Source organism: Agelaius phoeniceus, chromosome 3 (genome assembly GCF_051311805.1).
Source record: "Agelaius phoeniceus isolate bAgePho1 chromosome 3, bAgePho1.hap1, whole genome shotgun sequence".
Taxonomy (NCBI): Eukaryota; Metazoa; Chordata; class Aves; order Passeriformes; family Icteridae; genus Agelaius; species Agelaius phoeniceus.
This window is the reverse complement of record NC_135267.1, coordinates 89,568,555-89,589,150: the sequence shown is the minus strand read 5'-3', so window position 1 is coordinate 89,589,150 and position 20,596 is coordinate 89,568,555. Positions and strand designations below refer to the sequence as shown.

Here is a 20,596-nt window from a genome sequence, read left to right as displayed (position 1 = left end):
CAATTCCCCCCACACAATGCAATTCCCTTATTCTTAAATCAAATAACCATCTGTTTGGGAAAGTGGTTTTGCTCTGAAGAGTTTCTTTTCTTTCTTGAAATACATTTAGCAGATGTTTCAAGAGAATGGCTTTATGCAGGCTTTTGTTCAGTAGGTGGTTTGTCTGTCTGTTCACTCAAAAAGTCTAGTTGGGCGTTGCTCAGCCAAACCTAACTTGCACACATTATACCTCACGTTGTCTCTGGGCTTGTGTAGGTTCTTTGTATATTATCCTTCTTACCATTGCTAAAATAATGCCACCTCCATTTCTAGTGTAGATACAGTTTTAGTACAGTGAAATAATACTACATAACCTTGGCTTATTCCCCTGTCTTCATAAGGCTTAATAATGGAATACATTTACATCATCAGAGTAACTGTACTGGGTTAATTAAAGCAACAAGTAGCACACACTTGTGTCTGGGACACTCATGCTAGTGAGTTTCCATTGACCTGTTCACATGCAGGTCATGATATTCCATATCATGGAATAGTTAGTCTAGGCAGCCTTATTTCTTAAGGTCATTGACTTGTTTTTCTGCTCCTGAAAATATTTCTCTCTCATTGATTTATTTCCCTTTGTCATGCATTTTGATTGTAGGTCTTTAGAAACCCTAACCAGTTTGCCATATAACTCTTAAATACTGGAATAAAAGGTAATACCTTGTACATACTCTCCACCTTCTGAAGCTTTCAAAGAAGTAAAGATAGTCTTTTCCTTGCTTCTGATCATGGAGTCAGACACTTGGTTTCATGCAGTGACCCTGCTGTGGTCATGCTGCTCGATGCCTTTGCAGTCGTTTGTACTGCTCTGCTGTCTGTTCCATGTACATAGAACAAATTGTCCAGGTTCACTTTCTGGGTTCTACAAGAAAATGAGCCCTGAAGACCCTAGGCTCAGCACTGTGGTCTGTAAACATTGTTGGTCCTTCTAATGCATAAAAGTGAGTATGTTACTTCTGACAGTGCAGGTGTGCCTGTGCTCAAACACACGTGCATGCATCGCTGTGTGTTCAAAAATGCTTCTTCTTTGGAGTCTGGGAGGCCTTAGGCACAACAGATCATGAAAGACCAAGACCATATCACATGTGATTCAGGACACCACAACTGAGCATCACTATATGCTTTATTAAGTAATGGAAGGATTCTTGTTTTAGAATTGGTTTCTGAATACTGTGGATTATTTCAGCTGAATCTTGTTTCTCCCTGGCTGCTGCTGCTCTGTATTATGTCAGTGCATGTGTCTGGCACTGAAAAGTGTTTGATGTTTTCTGTAGGTCATGCAAGATGTTTGATGTTTCTATGTTGACTTTTGAGTATGAGTAAATAATTGATAGAATCCCCTGTGGCCAGAATTTCTGAACCTTTATGTATATCATTGTGGTCAATTACAATGCGTCAAGCTGTGTTAGGTTTCTCTCTAATTATAATAATCAAATATGTAATGTTCATAATGAAAGGCAGATTTGTGAACATTGTAACAGTGCACTGGCTCCAAATTTTCCTGCTGCCTTTGCCAGAAGAGCAAGAGGCTGGTGGGGTGAAAAACATCATGGAGGTACATGGAGATTCTAAGGAAGTTTTCTCAGTATGTTTTCTGGGTAATTTCTTTTGAAAGTAAAGTTTACTCATGAATTAATGATGTAATGTGTAAAATTCTTAATTTTCAGATAGTATTAATAAATAACATTTGCTCAGCTATTTTGCTGACCTTATGGAGCTTATTGCAAACCTATTTATTTCAGATGAGCTTGATAGGGATTCAGGTATAAATGCTGGGACAAGTTTGCAAGTTTAATCATACATCTGGCTGCTCCTTTGGTCAAGAGTTTGCTTCCATTACAATAATCATGGTGAGTTTGAAAGGTTTTTAATTATTTGGGCTGCAGTCATTTTGGCTATATTGAAAAGTATCACTGTAAAGGTTTTATTTTCTATTAAATAAGTTAAAATAGATACTCCATTAGCTATTTAAATTGAATCACAAAAATTCTGTGGCTAAAGAGCAAAAGACCAGCACAGACTTTCCAGTCATTTTCTATTAGATTATAACTGTTCTGATTTTCGTATGCATTTTCATGGAAATAATATTTACCAAAATTGGCATCTAAAAAGAACAGACAGAGGAACCAGCCCCCTTCAGCCTTTGCAGCTATCAGCACTTTAAGCACAATCTCTTTCCTTCTTTCAGAGAAGTTGTGTGTTCAACAAGAAACTTTGTTATGCTACACTCAGGAAGGGTTAAACCATACTGACTTCCCAGGTCTGACATGAATCAAATAACCATCTGCAGTGACAGATCATGTGCTTGGAGGTTTATGCTTTAAGCTACCCAAATATCAGATAATCCTAGAACATCACAAGAAGAGGTGCAAAGCAGGTTTTATGATTTAATTCTTTCTGTGGCTTATACAGTCCATTTAGGTTTATACTGTTGCCAAAATCCTCAACAGCTTTAGGTTTGAAGGGGTTTTGCTGTGTTTCCTATACTGTCTAGCTAAGGGAGATCAGAGTAAAACTTACTCAACCTTTCTGCTTCTAGGAATTTCAAATTTTGCATTTGTCCACTCATTTTTTGTTTCAGATCTGGATTTATCTCAATGACTGTCCTTAAATTTCTCTTGAGATAAGTTGGCTTTTAAATGAGTACAGCGCACTAAATCTCAGGTGACATCCTTGTGTTGGAACATAGGTGGCTGATGGACTCTGTTGTGATCAAAGGAAACCCTGTGGCGCTGAGCCAATCAAGACAGTGGTTTGTCATTTGCTTACAACAGGTCTCAGTTTGTACCATAGAGCATGCAAAATCTGTGCTGATGCTGTCAAATGGAATGGAAAGAACACCCCCAAATGCTGATGGAATTATTCAGGCTGTACATAAAAATCTTATTCATATTCAAATATGAAGCATCAGTGCAATGCAAGTAATTCCGTAGCATATTCTAATCTTCCTCATCCTTTTAAGATTAGAGAGAGTGTTTGGTTTCTTTAGAAAATCTTGATCTACGAGAATTCTCTCCAAGTTTTATGTTTTTAGGGATGAGAAATAATGTCTTACACCTGAGAGGAAGAGAATGGTGAACTTCTAGCTGAGTTTAGGGCTCAGTTTTTCAGAACACTAAGGAGTTAAAAACTTGCAAAAGTCAAATCTCAAGGAAAAGCTGGGCCATTTTCACAATCTTCTGTATAGTTTGATTAAATTTTGCATTACTCCAGGTTACCGACGATTTATGATCCATTGAAAGTGCTGCAGAGAAATATTTCGGCATACTTTGTTTAGTATTGTTTTTACTGATGAGTATTATTTGAATGAAAAAGAAAAGATCTTACATCCTAGATATGTACCCATTAAGGCTGTCTAAAAAAAGAGGGAGGTGAAAAAAGTTATTGGTAGTGTTTGATATTGCTGGAAGACAGGATTGCTGGACAAAGTGAAGCCTAACTGAGGAATAGGAGGAATGGTCCAGTGGGCAGTCTGGGCCTCCAGAGACCAGAGTTCAGCTCTTATTTAAGCATAGGCTTCTTGTATTACTTGCCAGAAAGTCATTTAGTCTAGCTTGTGCCTTTGGGAGTATCCCATTTTGCATATGGGGAACTGTCTCAGAAGGGTGTTGAAAATAAAATCCATTAATGACTGTGAAACTATATAAATGCCTTCAATATGCTGAAGCTTGGCCTTGGTTTCAGCATGGGTTTTTTCCTCTGAAAGTATGTCTGGTTTTATGGATGGTTGCCTTTTGTTCCCTGAAACAGGCTACTAATAGGTTTTATTCAGGCCTGGAGTTTTTGATTATCTGTGCTGCTTTCCAGCAATGATTGTACTCATCTCAGTATGCTGCCACAGTTGTTATTTGAGCAATCTAGAAGTTGCTTAAATTACCTTTTTAATTAATGTTACTTGTGCATGCTAAAACTGTATTTCAGCCAAAGTCACAGCAATAGCATGGGTCAGTAAGAGGGTAAAATGTTTTGGTGATCAAAGATTTTGCTCAGTCTCAGTTAAATCTTTTGCTGCATGTGGCAAATGTGATGTATGTGTGCAAGGCACATATTTTGCAATGTGTTTTGCTTACAGCAAAGCTGCTCTTGTATCAGCTCCTCTGTCCCATCCCTAGTTTGCATCTTGCCTTGTTCCCTGTTTCCTTTTGAACAGTAATGTCTTTTTTAGATGTCTCCTCATAAGTTCTCTCTGCACGTATAAAAGCTAGGCTGCATTCAGAGAGAAGTATTTTTAGTCAAAGAGAAGGGTCAGAATCAGAGTTGCTGTGATCAGACTATTTCCATTGCTTTCAAGGTTGCCTGTTCTATTCAGCTGAATTTGGCCAGTCCTCCTGTTTCTGGTTACATGTGTCTAAGGGCATTTCACATGTGATGGCTTTCATGGCATTCAGTGAAAAATGCATGGGAACTTTAGATTTTGCTGTATGCATCTTTTGGTACTTATTTATAAAATGACATTGCAGAATCTAAGCCCAGCTTAATGCACAGATTGAAAAGAAAAAGCATGCATATTCTAGTAGTCTATTTTGAAGGTATTTATGCTGTTATGTTTCTAGGCATTAAATTAGACATTTTTAATTAATAATTAAGATTGAATCGGTCCTTTTTTCCTCTGTTTGGCTTGATACATGAAAGACCTGAGAAGAAGAGAAGGGTTCCTGTAAGTCTAGGGGATTCTGCTTTTGTTGGGGTGTTCATTTCATATGTAGGGTCAGCTGAGCTCCTGGCTTCTGGCAAAAGTACTAATTCATATGACTGATAAGACTGTCAGTGTCACTGAAATGAAATGTGGGTATTTCATTAATCCGAAAATAAGAGTATGTCCATTTCATTCTTACTGGCATTTGAACATACGAAGACTGAAACATGCTTTCTTTGAAAAAGACTTTCTTTTATAAATAGTTCATTTTTCTTAGAGCATCAGCAAAATTTCCAATTCAAAATCACTAAGCATCATTTCTAATAAAATGTAAATTGAAACAGTCCACTTGCTGGGTAATGGAAACTTGGTTCCAGGCCTCCAGTCTTTTTCCTGAGTTGCTTCCAATGCTGTTTGTAATTAAAGGGGCAGAACATAGATTTTGTGATGGTGGTCAGTAACTTGTCCAGATGCCTGATTCTTCTGCAGGGATGATGTTGGGGTTTATGTGTGTGCGTGCACTCTGGGATATGAACTGCATAAAGTATTTTACTGAAAGCTTAACCAAACAGTGTATAGTGCTGATACAAACAGTGCATTAGACGTGTCTGTCTTTAATACAGCCATCTGTTGAGTGCTATAGCAGTTTTTCAAAAGCTTCCCTCAGCATAGACATCAAAGTCTATTCATGCACCTGTGCTTCTGATCTTCTAATATTTTTCTTATTTAAAACTGGCAAAGGGAGAGAAGCAGTATTTCAAGATCAGCAGCTTTATTTAAACCAAAACACAAAAAGCCAAATACTCCCCAAAAACTCCCTCACAAAACTCATGCTGCCAATTCAGGAATTGTTAAAAATGTCTTTTTTGGATATTCAATACTATTATTTATAAAAAACCAGACACCCATGCTTTCATTTTACTCTCCCTTGAGCAACCCCTGGCCTTGCTAGCATTCTTTCCTGCCTGGTGTATTTACAATACAGCTGCTGAGATCATTTGCTTGATCCATTGGTCCGATGACATCAGCAGGACCTGTGAACTCTTCTCCAAGCCCTCTCTTGGAGAACAATGCTCAGTGGAGGAGGAGCTTGCATCATGTCCCCTCATTTACTCACTCTTTTCCCAGTCAAAGAAGGAGTCAGAGCCCTTTGTTTCTTGGTCTCGAGGTTGTTTATTGTATCTTATCTATAAAATTTTTTCTCCTGTCCAGCTGAGGTCCTCTTAGCAGGACAGTCAGAGGCACTCTCCCCGTCCCCGGGCAGTGTTATCTTTTTATACTAAAAATACATATACAATATTTACAATTGCTTTCCAATACCTATCACCTATGTTAGACAGTGAGCTTCTACTCTAAACCAATCTAAAAGTGCCAACAGCAGAAGATGGAGGCCAAGAAGAAGAAGGAGAAAGGCTAGACTTCCCAGATTCCTCCATCTTGCCTCCTGAACCCCCATTCTAAAACCCCAAAAAAATCTATTTTTTCACCCTGTGATAAATTCACTATCATTCTACTTAAACTTTCGTGGCTTGTAATTCTTCATGTAAAGGTTGGTAATTGTTTTTTTCAAGGGCTAAATCAAAGGCACAGGGCTCTGAGCCCCCCGGGCAGGGGCTTGAGCCCTCCAGGGCAGCCAGAGGAATTTCCTGGGTTCCAACACAAGGTCCCTTGCAATCTTACCTGTGTGGTTTTCCTACTAAAACAGATTAAAAATACAGTATTTACATACAGAACATCACATCACTTAGGCTCTGAAATCATGTGACAGTAACCGCTATGCTACAGCAGAAGCTACTGATTACATAATGTTTTAGTTACAGTTTTAGTTTTCAGAGATGTGAGGCAGCAAAAATAGTTTTTAATTTGTTGTGTACCATCAAGATACTCAAATCCAGCAATATTTAGATTTGCTGAAGAAACTTGTGATGAAATACAGGAAGATCTGTAATAAGCTCTTCATTGTGATGCCTGAACCGGAGCTTATTCTCATAGCCTGTGATATCTTGGAAGTATAGCAGCTTGATACTGAGCACCTGTATTTCATGCTGAGTGAAAGTGATCTCCTCATGGGTAAAGACTCCTTAAAATCCGCCAGAATGGTGCAGAAATAAACAAATTTTGTGTTTCAGAAAAAGAGGATAAAGCATGTATTTCTTTCTCCCAGTGGGGACACAAAAGGGGTATTGTAAACACGTGTTAACCGGCTGTATGAGCTCTGTGTGTTCATTTCCCCCGTTCTGTGACCAGAGCTCATCTGTCTTGCTGTCCCAGTGTTGTTTTCCACATTTGTATATCTGGGCTCAGTATAAACAACAGTAAAAACGTTGTTCAATTGTGGCACTTTTTGACTTTCTTGAAAATAGTGGTGCAAATGTATGTCAGAACAGTACATTAAATATTTGAAATGTGAAATTCACTGAGCTCAAACTTTCCAAGCATGCACACTTCTTTTTTGTTCCAGTGAGGTTGCAGGGTTCTCAACACCTCTTCGCAAAAGGAGGGTCTGTTGGTGCAGGATGTGTTTTGCCTACACCTTGACTTTGAGAGGTTTGGAAACTTCTTGTTTCCTGCATGTGCAGTCCCTTGCTTTGGGAGGCATTCTAAGTTTGATTTTTTTCTTTTTCTCTTCTTGATTACAGATTGACTTGGAGCCAGAAGGGAGAGTGTATGTCATCATAGACCTTTCAGGATCATCAGGTGAAGGTAGGGACTTTCAATATTTTATCTTACTCTTTCATGAATGGAATCTCCAAGGGTCTCTGCAATGAAAGTATTAGAAGAGGTGTGTGCTGATACCCTCAAATCTGTATTAGCTCAAGTTAAAATGAACACATTTTGAGTCAATAAGCAAATTGCACTTCATCTTACCCTGTTAATCACTGGTGGTAACAATACCAGCTAAAATGACCATAATGAAATGAAATTATCACATTTAGTAGTACTAATTTCCAGAAGAATCTTCCAAATTCTTTAGTTTTTGGAAGAATACTAACCATTATGTAGGTAGAAAGGATAAGATGTCAAAACTGAGGGACAGGAGTTTATTTGCTTTCTAAATTATTCTAATATTTGGTATTTTTCCATTTCAAGTAAAGTAATGACCAGGATGTTGTCATTATATGAGATGTTTTCATTTTTATGGCACAACAGTTGCATGTTGGAAAATGACCCAAATATGGAAGAGAAATATTTATTACATTCTTAAAAAAATTCTAAAAATAATTTTCTACTGCTTACTTTAAACAGAGTGAAGTGGTATATGGTAGGAATAAGAATTTATGAAGAAGCAAATCAGTGTGCCTTAGTCATGTACTTGGTGACAGCCTGATCTGCCAAAATGGCTAGATGATTGATTATCTTAAATTATGTTCAGCAATCAGCTTTGATCAGCTTCCCCCAGTAGCTCATGGAGTTCACTGAAATGAGGTTATCGTCAGTTCACAGTACATAAAGATTCACATGAACCTTGACAGGAGCTGAAACTAAAAATGCTATGAAATTAAATTATTTTGCCTGGCACAGTGGAGAAACGGTGGTAGAGCATGTTTATCTTTCTGTTCTTTGTAATGAATTGCTGCACTCTGACCAGCTACTAGCAGTAGCTTGCAAAAACACATATTGCTATAAATCCTGATTTTTAAACTTTATCTTCTAGCCTCTTTTTGTACCTACATAAAATGTGCTGTACCATTTTTTTCTTCCTGCATATTGAAGAAAATATCAATTAAATAATAGTTTCCACATATATTTCTGACTGGCATGACAGTGATCATCTGAAATGGGGTTAAAGGCCTTGGTGTGACTCTGTCATAAGGCAGGTAGATGTTCTTCCAACCTTCCACTGATAGCTTATTGATACCCAGCTGAACCTGCTGTTACTGTTTCGTCCCAAGATGCATTCAAGTGCGTCAGACTGTCAAAGGACAGGAAGAATGGTGTTATGTGGCTCTTCAAAAGTGCTTTAAAACTCTCTAACCTTTTACACAGGAAAGTAAAAAATGGCTATCCTAATGCCTCCTTTATTATGTGGTGCATCACCCTGTGACACTTGAAAGGTACTTGGAAAGAAATGTGTGTCACTACAGTAGCATTGGAGGGGAACATGCAAATGGAAACAGGCCAGTGAAGGAGAACAGCTTATGAAATGCTTATGGCAAGCCCTCAGGAAGACCAAGAGCATTTAGTTGTAGGCACACAGTTTGTGGTAATTGGGACTGGGGCTGCAGTTCAGCCTCATCCCCCATGGGCTACAGCTGTGAGAAGCAGGTGAGCAGCATTGAAGGTGATGAGCCATGGAGTGCCCAGGGGCACTGACCAACCACCAAAGGGAACAGAGGGCACACAGGTGCAATGCATGAACATGAGGGTATAAAACATTGGGCTAAAGAGCAAGAAGAGCAGATGCTTGTAGCCTTCAGAAGTGGTGAGGTATTACTCTGTATGGGTTGAAGCATTATGATGTTGTGTGGTGATACTCTGTGTATTGTGACCATCTCAACTGCAACATATGCTGTGGCATTTAGTTGAGGTGAATTTGGTAAAAATTAGAGAAGTTGGTGCACTTACAAAATGCAATAGAACTTGTCTATTTTTGAGCTTTCCCATGCAATTAAATAACTGTATAGAAGTGTTGTGTAGAAGTACTGCAAAGTTCCCTTGGAGGGTTCCAGTTTTACTCACAAAGAAAAGTGGACTAGGTTTGTACAACTGTATGTAAACCATTTTTATAGTGTTGTTAGTGATACTGTGAAATCTTATTATTGAAATGTTTTATTAGGACTGTGGCCTAAATAATTTTGGATATTGAGCGTTGTTATTGAAGCACCTAGTTTAGCATAACAACTATGGGAATAATAACTTATGTAGTGAACGGAAACATCTAGACCACAAGGGAAGTAGCTTACTGTACATTTTTCAAAAATACCTCTTTCATTTTATGTACATATATGTGTAGGTAAAGATAATGAATCTGTGAGGTATTTTATGAATTTCAGTGTGCTAGTTCATTGTAGTTGATCCGTATTTCTTGAATATTAAAGAATATAAAGTGCATCACTTTTGAGTGACATGGGTTGGTTGAAATGATTGCTTCTCTTGACCATATTTCTGAACCAGGATCTTGTTTTTTGCAATCCAGTTGTCACTGTGAGTAGCAAGAGTACATAGTATTCTTTTCATGATGCACAAATGGGTATCACTCTTTCACCTGAATTTTGGAGAGGGAAAATTGGCAAGTTATGAAAATAGAAATACTCATAGCAAAAATTTTAATTGAAGGAAGCAATCAAGTTGCATGTTTCTTGGAAAAATGTACTATATACTCGCCAACCACTCTTGTCTTGTAATGTTGTGTACTGAAAATTTGACTTGTTTCTCCAATGTTATATAAGCAGGTTTCTAGTTAGCAGCAGTCAGTAATGTAGCTTCAGTTATTTAGCACTTCTAAAAGCTTTTTCAGACAGATATCCAAGTTCTCTTTTGGTATAATTGGCTTAAGATTAGTTCAATCCGTTAATATGGACAAAGAGCATTGTTCTCTACTATACTGCCTCTAAAAGGCAGAAGTCCTAATTTTCCAAGCAAGCCTTTATGTGAGTAATTTGATATATAAATTGAAGGTAAGATTATGTTGCTACCATATACCTCTTAAAATTCAATTGCCACTTAGTCCCAGCTGTCAGATTGCTTATTCCTCTGCACTATTTGCATTTGTATGGTAAAACAATGAAAACAGTTCATTGTTATAAGCTGACTTCCTCAACAAAAGCACATGATTCCTGTTCCTCCTCTCCCCCTTGTCTAAGCTGAATCATTCATGGACTTGTGTGGCTTAGGTGTGCAGAACAGATGGAAATCTGGCAGATTACAAAGGCAGGTAAGGAAAATTTCTGCCTTTCTCTAGGCAGAGGCAGACTTGTTGAGAGCCACCCTAGCATATCAATATCAGCATCTGGCCAATATTTTTACATGGAGCTAGAGAAAGAACAGTAGAGTTGCTGGCTGTGCTACTTGAAATTTCCAATGGATTGTTCAAATTTCAGAGAGTTTAGTTTTGTTCTGAAAAAATAATTTTCTAGAACTTGCTTCCATTCAGTTCTAATCTTAAAAGCAGAAAATGACTGGAAAACAAAAATGCTAAAGTCTGAGAAGTGGAAAGCAAGCTACATGAAAAGCCCTTACAGGAACAACAACAAACCCAAGAGGAGTGTTTTTATCATCACCTTTTTACACTAATCCTGTTTTGGAAACTCCTTATAGTTTCTGAATGTTTGTTTCTGCACTGATAGGGATGGTGAGTAAGTATTTATTTTAGCAATCTTCTGTAAATTCTGTAGTAGGAACTATCCAGCCCACATACTGAAAAGAAAATGCTAAATAAACTGTTTTTCACACAGAAGGTGATGTTCTCAAAAGTTAGGGTTTAAATTTTTCTGCTAAAACATGAAGGTTTCCATATTGTGCTTCCAAATCAGTCCTGAAAAATAATTTACCATTTTGGTGATGTTGACATAGAAAGAGGGTGAGAAAACAGCTCTTGAAGTAAGTCTTTTTAATTCTTCATTGGAAACTATGTAAGCAGTATTTCTGTAACACCTGTGAGTCACATCTTTACACTTCCTTTGCCAGAACTCATCTGCAGGGTTATTTACCTTCTGTAGGTTGACTTTATTTAAAAGGGGTCTGTGCATTAAGAGTAAATCTATATTTGTTTTCTGTGAATGGAAGCAGCTGTATCAGTGGAATGGAACCTTCCCAAATGTAGACATGCGCTAAGGTGTCTGTTCACAGCCTGAAATAACTGCAACAATTATTCAGGAGCAGTTAACTGCAACAGTTAATCAATAAAGTTCTATTTAGAATTTTTACATTATTTTAATAATTTGGTTGGGTTTCTTTAAGTCTTTTTAACTGCTTAAGCAGCTGCTTGCCCAGAACTTTAAGGGATATTTCAAAAACAAATCCCTTTGGTCAAGCAAGCAGATGTGGCTTCTCAGAACCTGACACACCAACAGTATGAGCTGGAATTTGGTACACAGATTTGTTGGATTTGGTACATAGATATGTACTGTGCCATATGCAAGCACATAGCATCTTTAAGCATTTCTGATGGCTTGCTTTTGAGAAACTGAATCAAATTGTGGGTGGCTGCAGTTGTTATTCTACCAGAATAGTTTGTCAGTCTTGCAAAGCATGTAATCACTCAAGTCTGCTGTTAAGTAAACATTTGGTGACCCCTTTATGTATGCAGTTATAAGAAAAACAAAGTTTATAGTGGGCTGGTGTTTGTAAAAAGGAATTAGCTTGGAAAAGATCCATTGTATTTATTCTCTTACTTTGCAAACTGGATCTTGTGGCTGCATAGGTTTTTAGTCTTGTATCTTGAACTTCTGCCTGGGCTATGGAGAAGGATGTGTCTGTGTATCAGTCTGTCAGTGAACAGGATGATCTGCAAGACTTGCTGCCTTATTCATTTCTGCAGTGCTGCTGTTTGTGCAAGGTCATGTTGATTTTCTGTATTAATTCAGTGTTGCTGTATCGTGTGTACTATTTCTATACTGAAGTGCACTCACTAACTTTGTTATTGACATGCTTTGGCAGTGTCTTTACATCTATTTTTTCATTCTTTTAGTTCTTCAGAGAGCTTTGTAAGTAAATTTTTTTGAATTATTTGGGAAATACTTAAGAGCTCCAGTGTAGCTGATTAAGATCCAAATGCAGGCTAAAGTTTAAAACTTAACTAATACAGTGATGCAATGATTTGACTTACAAACTGGAGTAACAGATGGCCCACAAATGGGTAACAGAGGTAAATTGCCTGAGGAATGATTAAAAACATTTTCAGCAAAGTGAGTTTTACACATACTGAAAGACAGGTGCTGCTATATTTAACAGCTTGTGACCTGCCTGCTGCATTTGTCATTGGAGGTTTCTGTTTTCTTTGAAATTACTGGCTTGTGTGGGATACAAACATAGACAGTTACTTGCAGTACTTTCTGCCCACTTAAGTATTAATTTACTATTTGAAATATGTCAATATTAAATCAACTGTGGACAACTTCAGAATGACCTTGACATGTTAGGTTTTTGTTCTTAACTGTATTTATTATAGGTAACATGTAATACAAATTTTAGAACTATTCAAAACTCCTTTTCTATGTTCTACATCTAATCAATTGTAATGATTATTTATCATTGTTAGATGTTCCAATTTGCATTCTGGAGTTGTCCTTCTGTACAATCACAGATTGCCCATTTTTGAGTGGGCAGATGAATTGCAATAAAATACCACAGTTTCTAATACATTCATCTTCAGATTCATCTGCTTGTAAGATACTAAAGTTGCCCAAGATGAAGAACATAAGGTGGTATTTTACAATAAAGTTTGCTAGCTGAAGTCATGGTATTTTATGAATGGAAAACATTTTGTTTACATTTATTATCAGGCCTTTTTGGATTGAAATAGCCAAAAAAAAAGTCCTAAGAAGTCAGCACCAAGTTATGTATTTAACATGTAATTCAAAATATATGAATTTGTGGGTTTTACAGTTCTTCTTAGCTCATTTATTTCAAGGCTCTCAGGTTTGAAAATATGGTTACTGTTGATTGGCATGTCAGGAGAGAATGTCTGCATGAAAAAAAGTATTAGTAGAAGCAGAGAATGATTCTTAATGCCGTTTTTGTGTCCCATACTTGATAGATCTGTAACATAGATACAGCTTGTTAATCAAAATATCCAGAGGATTTGTTGCAGGCATTCAACTTTGGTAGAATTGATACAGCAAGAAAAATTGCATTTCTGTTCCGTGTTGTAGCATCCTTTTGCAAAAACCTGTTCATAGAAAATATCCCACAGGATACAGACTTTCTCTACAATTCCTAATGTATCTCTTTGCCAGTGGTTTTCCTTGAAGTAGTTGTCATTGTCATTATTAATTATGCTTCTTGTGCTATAAGGGTTCAGTGAATGAGATCTTCTTGTGCCAGGCACTGTTTGAACAGAGAACAGTGGAAGGTGCTTAATGAGAAATCTCAAAGTCTGAATCAGGGAGTATTTTTTCTTGGTTGTTTCAGGAATTTGTGTTAGTGAAGAGTAGTGGTTTCTTTCACTAATATCTTCTATTGCAAATACAACTTTGACAGGCTGCTTGTTTGTCAGTTCCTTGTAGCCATCAGCTGCTGATCTTGGGGTGCTGAACAGGCAGTGAAAGAATTCTCAGGTTTGTTCAGAATTTATAGATGAAGAACCTTTTTTTTAATAACCCATCCGCTTACAGTAAACACATTGAAAAAGAGTCACAGTCATTATAGATTCACTATTAAAAACCTTCTTCTCTCTTATTTTGCTCCCCAGAATTTGATTGAGTATTCAACTCACATACGTTCTTACTCTTCTCTGTATGTTATGTTTGAGAAGAAGCTGAGTGTTGGAATGTCTTAGGCAGACCCCTGGAGAGTCAGTGGTTTAGTCAGAGTATGGATCTCTCAGGGGGGACATAAGTAGCCTCTGTAGCTTTTCCAGAGCTGTAGATGAAGCAGAAAGGATCTGCACAAAAAGATTGGTTGTGGCACTGGGGCAAGCAGGCTTCCAGTGGTACAATGTAAAGTGTCTGTGAAGTAAGGGTAATGTTTGGGAAGCTATTTACTAAGACTCAGTAAGCCACCTGAACATTACATTTTTAGACTCAAGGCTGGGGCTTTTGCTGGGAGTTAAAATAATCAGAAACTATGTAAACAGGACAATGGTGAGCTGGCAGTGCTAACTGGGTGGTTTTTGTCTTCAGTCACTTGACTCATGTAGGTTTGCAAGTTAGAGCTCTTCTACAAATGCAGCTTCCCTGGAAGTTCTTGGGAATATTCTGTGCTCAGGGACATACAGGGTTGGAAGTATCAATATTGTATTACTTTTCTCTCTTCCTACTGTAAAGCAAAATATGCAGAAAAACCAGGCATGCGTCGGTTGCTCTGCTCTGTTCAGTCTCAGTAAGAAGGACTTCAACCCAAAGGTATTAGTTTTATTCTTAGCTTGGATAAAGGTAGAGTGCTACACTGACTTTTTTGGCTTTCCTTCTGCTGGCTTCCCTGCTTTAAGAGAAAAACAACAAAAAACTTAACCACAATCTTCCTATTCAAAATTCTTTATGTAGTGTATCAACTGTGAACCTATTTCCTTTGAAGCTTTGGTTTTATGTAGACAGGGTTTGGGGAATTACTTTTTTTCCCCATTCAGGTTTTAATTTCTTCATTATCAGATCAGCACTCATTCAAACTATAACTGAGGGAAAGGTTAAAATCAAAGAAACAAAACAAACAAACAGATTTGCAAGTTTTCTCCTTCTGCTATGCCTTTATTTTCTTTTCTTAGGAGGGATAATGCAAAGCTGCTACTAATATGCTTTTTCTTTTGAGTCTTATTTGGTTTAAACCTAAAATACATCAGTACTGATGTGTGGATGCTTATTACAAAAATGAAATTATTTTTCAGGGTTTTTTCTCTTTTTGAAATTATTAATCTTTTATGACTTTTTTTTTTTTTTACAACTATAAGAAATCTTTAACCATCCAGATATTGAGTTCCTATGTTGTTTGGGTTTTTTTTAGTTTTTTAAGCCAACCAACCAATGAAATAAAAATCCACCAAAAAAACTTCCCAAGCATTGCATTCATATTAATATGGAGATAGGTAGGTTGCGTTATTCAGTCAAAGCAACTTTCTCATCTGAAATGAACCACTCTAAATAAATCTCTTATTTCCCCCAATCTGTTAGAATGTTAATGCCAGTAGATAAGTGCAATACCTGACTCTGGTGTGCATTTGCTTGGTGGTGCAGTAGGTGATGAATTTCTTCTGAGACAAAATTTCACCCGTTGATAGCACAAAGCATCTGAGAGCGGATATTTTTGTGTTGTTACCCAAGTGACAGTAACTGGAAAGCCTGAGGAGCTGTGAACTAATAGTTTGAGTCCATGTTAAGTTTTTCACTCTTGCCAGTCGACACTGACTTGACAAATGGCATGGGCATTTATTTGGGAAAATGAACCTTGCAGGTTAACAGTTGAACCCCAAATTTCCTTTTAAAGGTATCTGTGCACACACAAATCAGCACTTGGTGACAGTTCAGTCTGTTAGTGCATGAGCCTTTTAAACTGCACTGCGCAGTGTAGAGCTTCTCCAAAGGGTGCTTATATAAATTTAACTTTGTGTGGCAAATGCCTTCATAAGGAACATCTCTCCATGGATTTATAGCCATCCCTTGGATTGTATCCAGTTAGCTGATTGAACATCTGGTAAGCATTGTGTGTTTGTACTAAGCCCTTACTGTATAAAGCTGGCTCGAGCTTTTCAGGCAAAGATCAGTGACCTTTCCTTGGCAGACTTTTAGCCACTTGCCAAAATAAATGCTTTGCAGGGAGCAAGACACAGATAGAAAATTCGGCTTAAAGGCACCATCATATTATACTGGAAGAGTTTGTACTTGCTTAAGGAAAACTGTGTTATGCTGAAAAAGGATTGAAACTCATATACATAGCATGTTCCCAACTGCTGCCGCTCTCTTTTCCATTTATGTAGTAAAAGCTCTGATTTCCATATGTTCGGGTTTTTTTTTTTTTTTTAACAAAATCATACAGGGCCTTTGGAATAGGAATGTTTAATTTTATAACTGCCTGTGCCTAGTTTTTTTTGAAGAAAATGGGAGAAATGTATCACACTGAAAGCTATAGTGGTGTTTTCATACATAAGTGAAACATCAACTAGTAGCAAGTTTTGAAACAGAAATATATTTTTTGAAATCTGTGTGTGGCTAGTTTTTCATAAAGAAGACACAACATGGGTGAGTCCAGTGCTCGCTGCATACCACAAGGTGATGTGGGAAATGTGTATAATATTAGAATTTTGGGTTATTTTTTTTGTTGTTGTTGTACTTCATAAAATACATAACCTCTATTCTTATGATTTGTTAGTGTTTTGCTCTACACTTTTGCTGGTTCAGTAATATGCTCTAAATAGATCTTTTCCCTCTTCACCCTTGTTTCCCACCAATAGTGAAACCTGTTTATTGTTAGGGTAATTGAGGCAAAAGGTCTTGATGTAATCTATTCTGATTGATTAATCAGTCGGGGTGGATAAATAAGGAAATACACACATTAAAGACTGGTTTGGCCACGTTACTGGCTATTCCATGCATCAGTTGGATTATGAAAACTTACTTGTTCTGTGAGTATCATCAACCAAATGTCTACTGCCTTGAACATAGCCTGAAAATCTACTACTGTTTTTAAAATATAAATTTTAGTCATATAAACAGCTGGAGTGTCAAAAATCTGTATTCTTTAAGTATGGTCTTGAAAGGTTAAACTACAAGAGGATTTTCATGAATGGTCTGTACCTGTGGTGGGAAAAATTTGTTTTGCCTCTGTAAAAGGCAGTCTCTGGAATTAAAAATGACTGTGTAAACCTTGCATCACTTGCAAGTTAGAGTTTTTAAAAGGAAGTTGCAAAGTCCAAAAAGGAAGATTAAGTCCTTTCAATATTTCTCTGAATTTTTAGACAGGCTATACTAAGGGGAGTACAGAAAGCTGAGATACTCTTAGCCCTGCCTGCTACTTTGTCTTTTTTTTATTATATTTAGTTTGCTTTCATTATTTCTGCCATATGTCTTCTATGTATTGATCAAAAAGGTTAATTATATATTATAGATGTCAGGAATAACGTAAAATATAGATTTTAATGTGTACTAACAGCTTTTAGCAAACAAACTGCCAGATACTTTAGACTTACAGTTACTGCATGCTGTGTAGATTCCTGAATTCTTGTATAGTAAGGATGAGGTATATTTTTAAGATATTTATGCTTCTGTAACATCTACACACATGCACACACTAAGCTTAAGCATTGATAAATGTTCAAATAATATCAGCATCTAGGTCAAAATACACAGCCTGAATAAATTTAATAACTTCAGTTTGCACCAGCAGGGCTTTGTCCTCCAAGACAGAGGAGATTTTTAAAAAATCATATTTATATTACAGTATTGTAAAGGAGAAATACTGAGAAATACTCCTTTTTTACTTCTGTTATAATTCCCAGATCAGTACCTGGAAGCTGGATCTTTCCAGTGAATTTTGAAGCATGTCTTTTCCTTCTTTATTAGACTCAGTGTTTTCAAAAAATCTTCATTACAGCATTTTTTAACTTCACCATGGAAGTCTGCTGTGCTGTGAATGGGGCTATTTAAAGGAAACATCTTCCATTGCAATTCATGAACATTCTGTAGTAGATGAAAGTGACCCAGGGTATTCATTCACCTCTGCCTAAATACTGGAAGCAGCTGTACTTCTCCTTTTCAGAGAAATGGAATTGTTTATGTTTGCACAGCAGTACTGTAAGGCAAGAAAGGAAGAAAGAACTTATTTTCCCTTTTAGACTTCAGAAAAATGAAACTGTGTGAATGTAAAACTTTGGTCAGGGTTCTTCAAATCCTAGATATAATAGCTGTAATAGGTGTAATATTTAACTATAGTGTGACAAAGACCTGAAACCATCCCTTGTTCTGTTTGAAAGAGTGCCCATCTATCAGTCCAGTTCTCCTGGTAATCCTGTGTCAGGACTTTGTTTGGAGCTTGGTGAAAATCCGTTTATCTCCTGTGGAACTGTCTTCTCATCTAAAGAGGGCTCTGTAAGCAGAGGTCAGAATTTTAGGATCAGGTTTGATGCTTTGCCTCAGGGAGTGAGTTCTTAGTTTTACAAAAATAGTCCTTTGCATTTCAGTTGACTAAGTAAACCAGCAGAGCACAGCCACGTGTTCAATTAGCATTATATTTAATATTATAATCAGAAGCAGAGTTCACAAATATTTCAGTGCTTTGTAAATGTCAGCACGAGAATCACACATCATACCTGCTAAACAGAGAAAAAAGAGGAATAAAAAGGTTTCATTGGCTGCAAACGCAGGGAGTAAAATTTAAATAATGGGGGGATTTATTTTAATTTTTCAACTACAACTTGAGTTTCAATATCTGATTGACTTTGGTTTTAGAACAGTTTGTGGACTAAACACGTTTTTATTTACTTTTAAATGCTATAAAGTGTTTCTGAAGAAACGTAGAGTTAAAGTTTATAAAGAATTCCAAGAATTTTTTTCTATAATTCATTTGTACGCACTCCATAGTTGTAGCAGATTTTGTGAATATCCACAATGGCAGATGTTTGTTTTAGAGCATGTAGTTTTTGTGTGCTCAGAGTTTTTGGAGTGAACAGAAATATTTAGATATTCTATTAAATACACTTTGAGACTTGTGTAAATCCAGTACTTCAGGCAAGATAATATTAATGCAAAATATTAATAAAAATAATGACCCTCTTTTGTAATAGCATTTTTGAGTCTGGAATTGTCTGGTTAAACCCTGTAACTGAAGTGATTTGTCCATCTGCCATCCTGACTTTGGGCAGGGTTCTTCAGTGCATTAACAAACTTCTCTGGAAAACTGGAGTGTGTCTGTCTATTGTGCTGCAAATATAAGAAGAAGCATTCCTTAAAAGAAAGAGCTTTATAAAGACTGGAAAAGGACTTGAGATTTAGATTTATATCTTCTCTTGCGTTAACTGCACACTCTTAATTGAAAGACTAGAAAGTACACTTGGTGGTGTAATGAACTGCTGTTAATAAAATGCATTTATCCCTGTTTCAAATTAGTACCTAAATTTTTAGGTTGGGGAAGATGTTGTGTGTTTTAAGGATTCATTATTGTTAAAATCTTTTTGCTGTCTGTAGTTATTAAATTATAGTCAGGTCCTTTTTAAAAATCCTTTCTCAGAGCGTTTTACTGAATACGTTACTTTGTGTACAAATGCAGGAGTTATTAGTCAGTAGTTAAATTTCTAAATTTGACAGTGACGAATTGAGCATTAATAAAAAAATTGGGTTTTGGGGTTTTTTTTTCTCCCCAGTGTGTGGTGGTGTACTGGATTTCAAATTTGATTTTAAATTATCAAAATCAAAGCAAAACAGAAACTGACTCAAGTTGTGCTAGGGGAGGTTTAGGTTGGATATCAGGAAACAATTGGTACATCAAAATGTACTGCCCAGGGAAGTGATTGAGTCACCAACCCTGGAGGTATTTAAAAGACCTGTAGATGTAGCACTTAGGGACATGGTTTAGTGTTGGACTTGGCAATGCTGGTTTAGTGATTGGATGCAGCATCTTAAAGGTCTTTTTGAATCTAAATGCTTCTATGATTTTATGAAGACTCTACTAACTAATGATTTCAGGATTTGAAGATTAAAAATCTTTAATTAAAGTTTGTTCAGATTTTGTTGTTTTGGTTTGTGTTTTTTGTTTTTAATAACCACTTTCATTCCAGGTCTTTATTATTAGAGAGCATAAATTCTGCCTACTTAGGGGAAGTCACACATCTAACTTATATAAGAAATATTTTACTCATGTAATCTTTGTGGGATACAATCAGTACCAGAAATTTCATCTCTTGTTTTGTTAAGATACTGCTTTGGAGGGTTTGACAGGGTCATTTCAGAAGAATGTGTACCTCACTAAAAGTTATTTAGCTTCCCTTAGGTAGATTAAGCATTTCCCTTATCTGTGTTTGACTAAGTTATGTGAGAATATCCTATGTTGTTCAAGTACTTTCTGTAATTTTTTGACTGGGAAAATGGGAGGGAGACTTCACACATGCAGTAATACCTTGTTTAATCCTTCTCTGGAGGAGCTCACAGAGTTTCCACCAGGATAGCCGAGCCATTTGCCACATTAGGATGTGGTCCAGCTTTTCATGTTTCTGTTTCTTTGCACCATTACTTACAGCTTTGTAATTCTGTGTTGCAGCAGAAAGGCTGACCTGGGCTATGAGCTGTGAATAGCACAAGCCCAAGTTTCTGAGGCTTTTTCCTGGGTCTTGGCAGG

The 20,596-nt window shown here is 36.9% G+C and overlaps 1 protein-coding gene across 2 annotated transcripts in view; it reads left to right on the top strand.

Moving 5' to 3' along the window:
• The window catches only part of PRKCE (protein kinase C epsilon), a 287,638-nt gene that overhangs the window by 91,526 nt on the left and 175,516 nt on the right, over nucleotides 1–20,596 (top strand). For both annotated transcript variants that reach the window (XM_054629818.2, XM_077175832.1), the window contains exon 2: nucleotides 7,318–7,381. In XM_054629818.2, coding sequence (XP_054485793.1) covers nucleotides 7,318–7,381 — 64 coding nt within the window. The remainder of the gene's footprint in view (nucleotides 1–7,317; nucleotides 7,382–20,596) is intronic.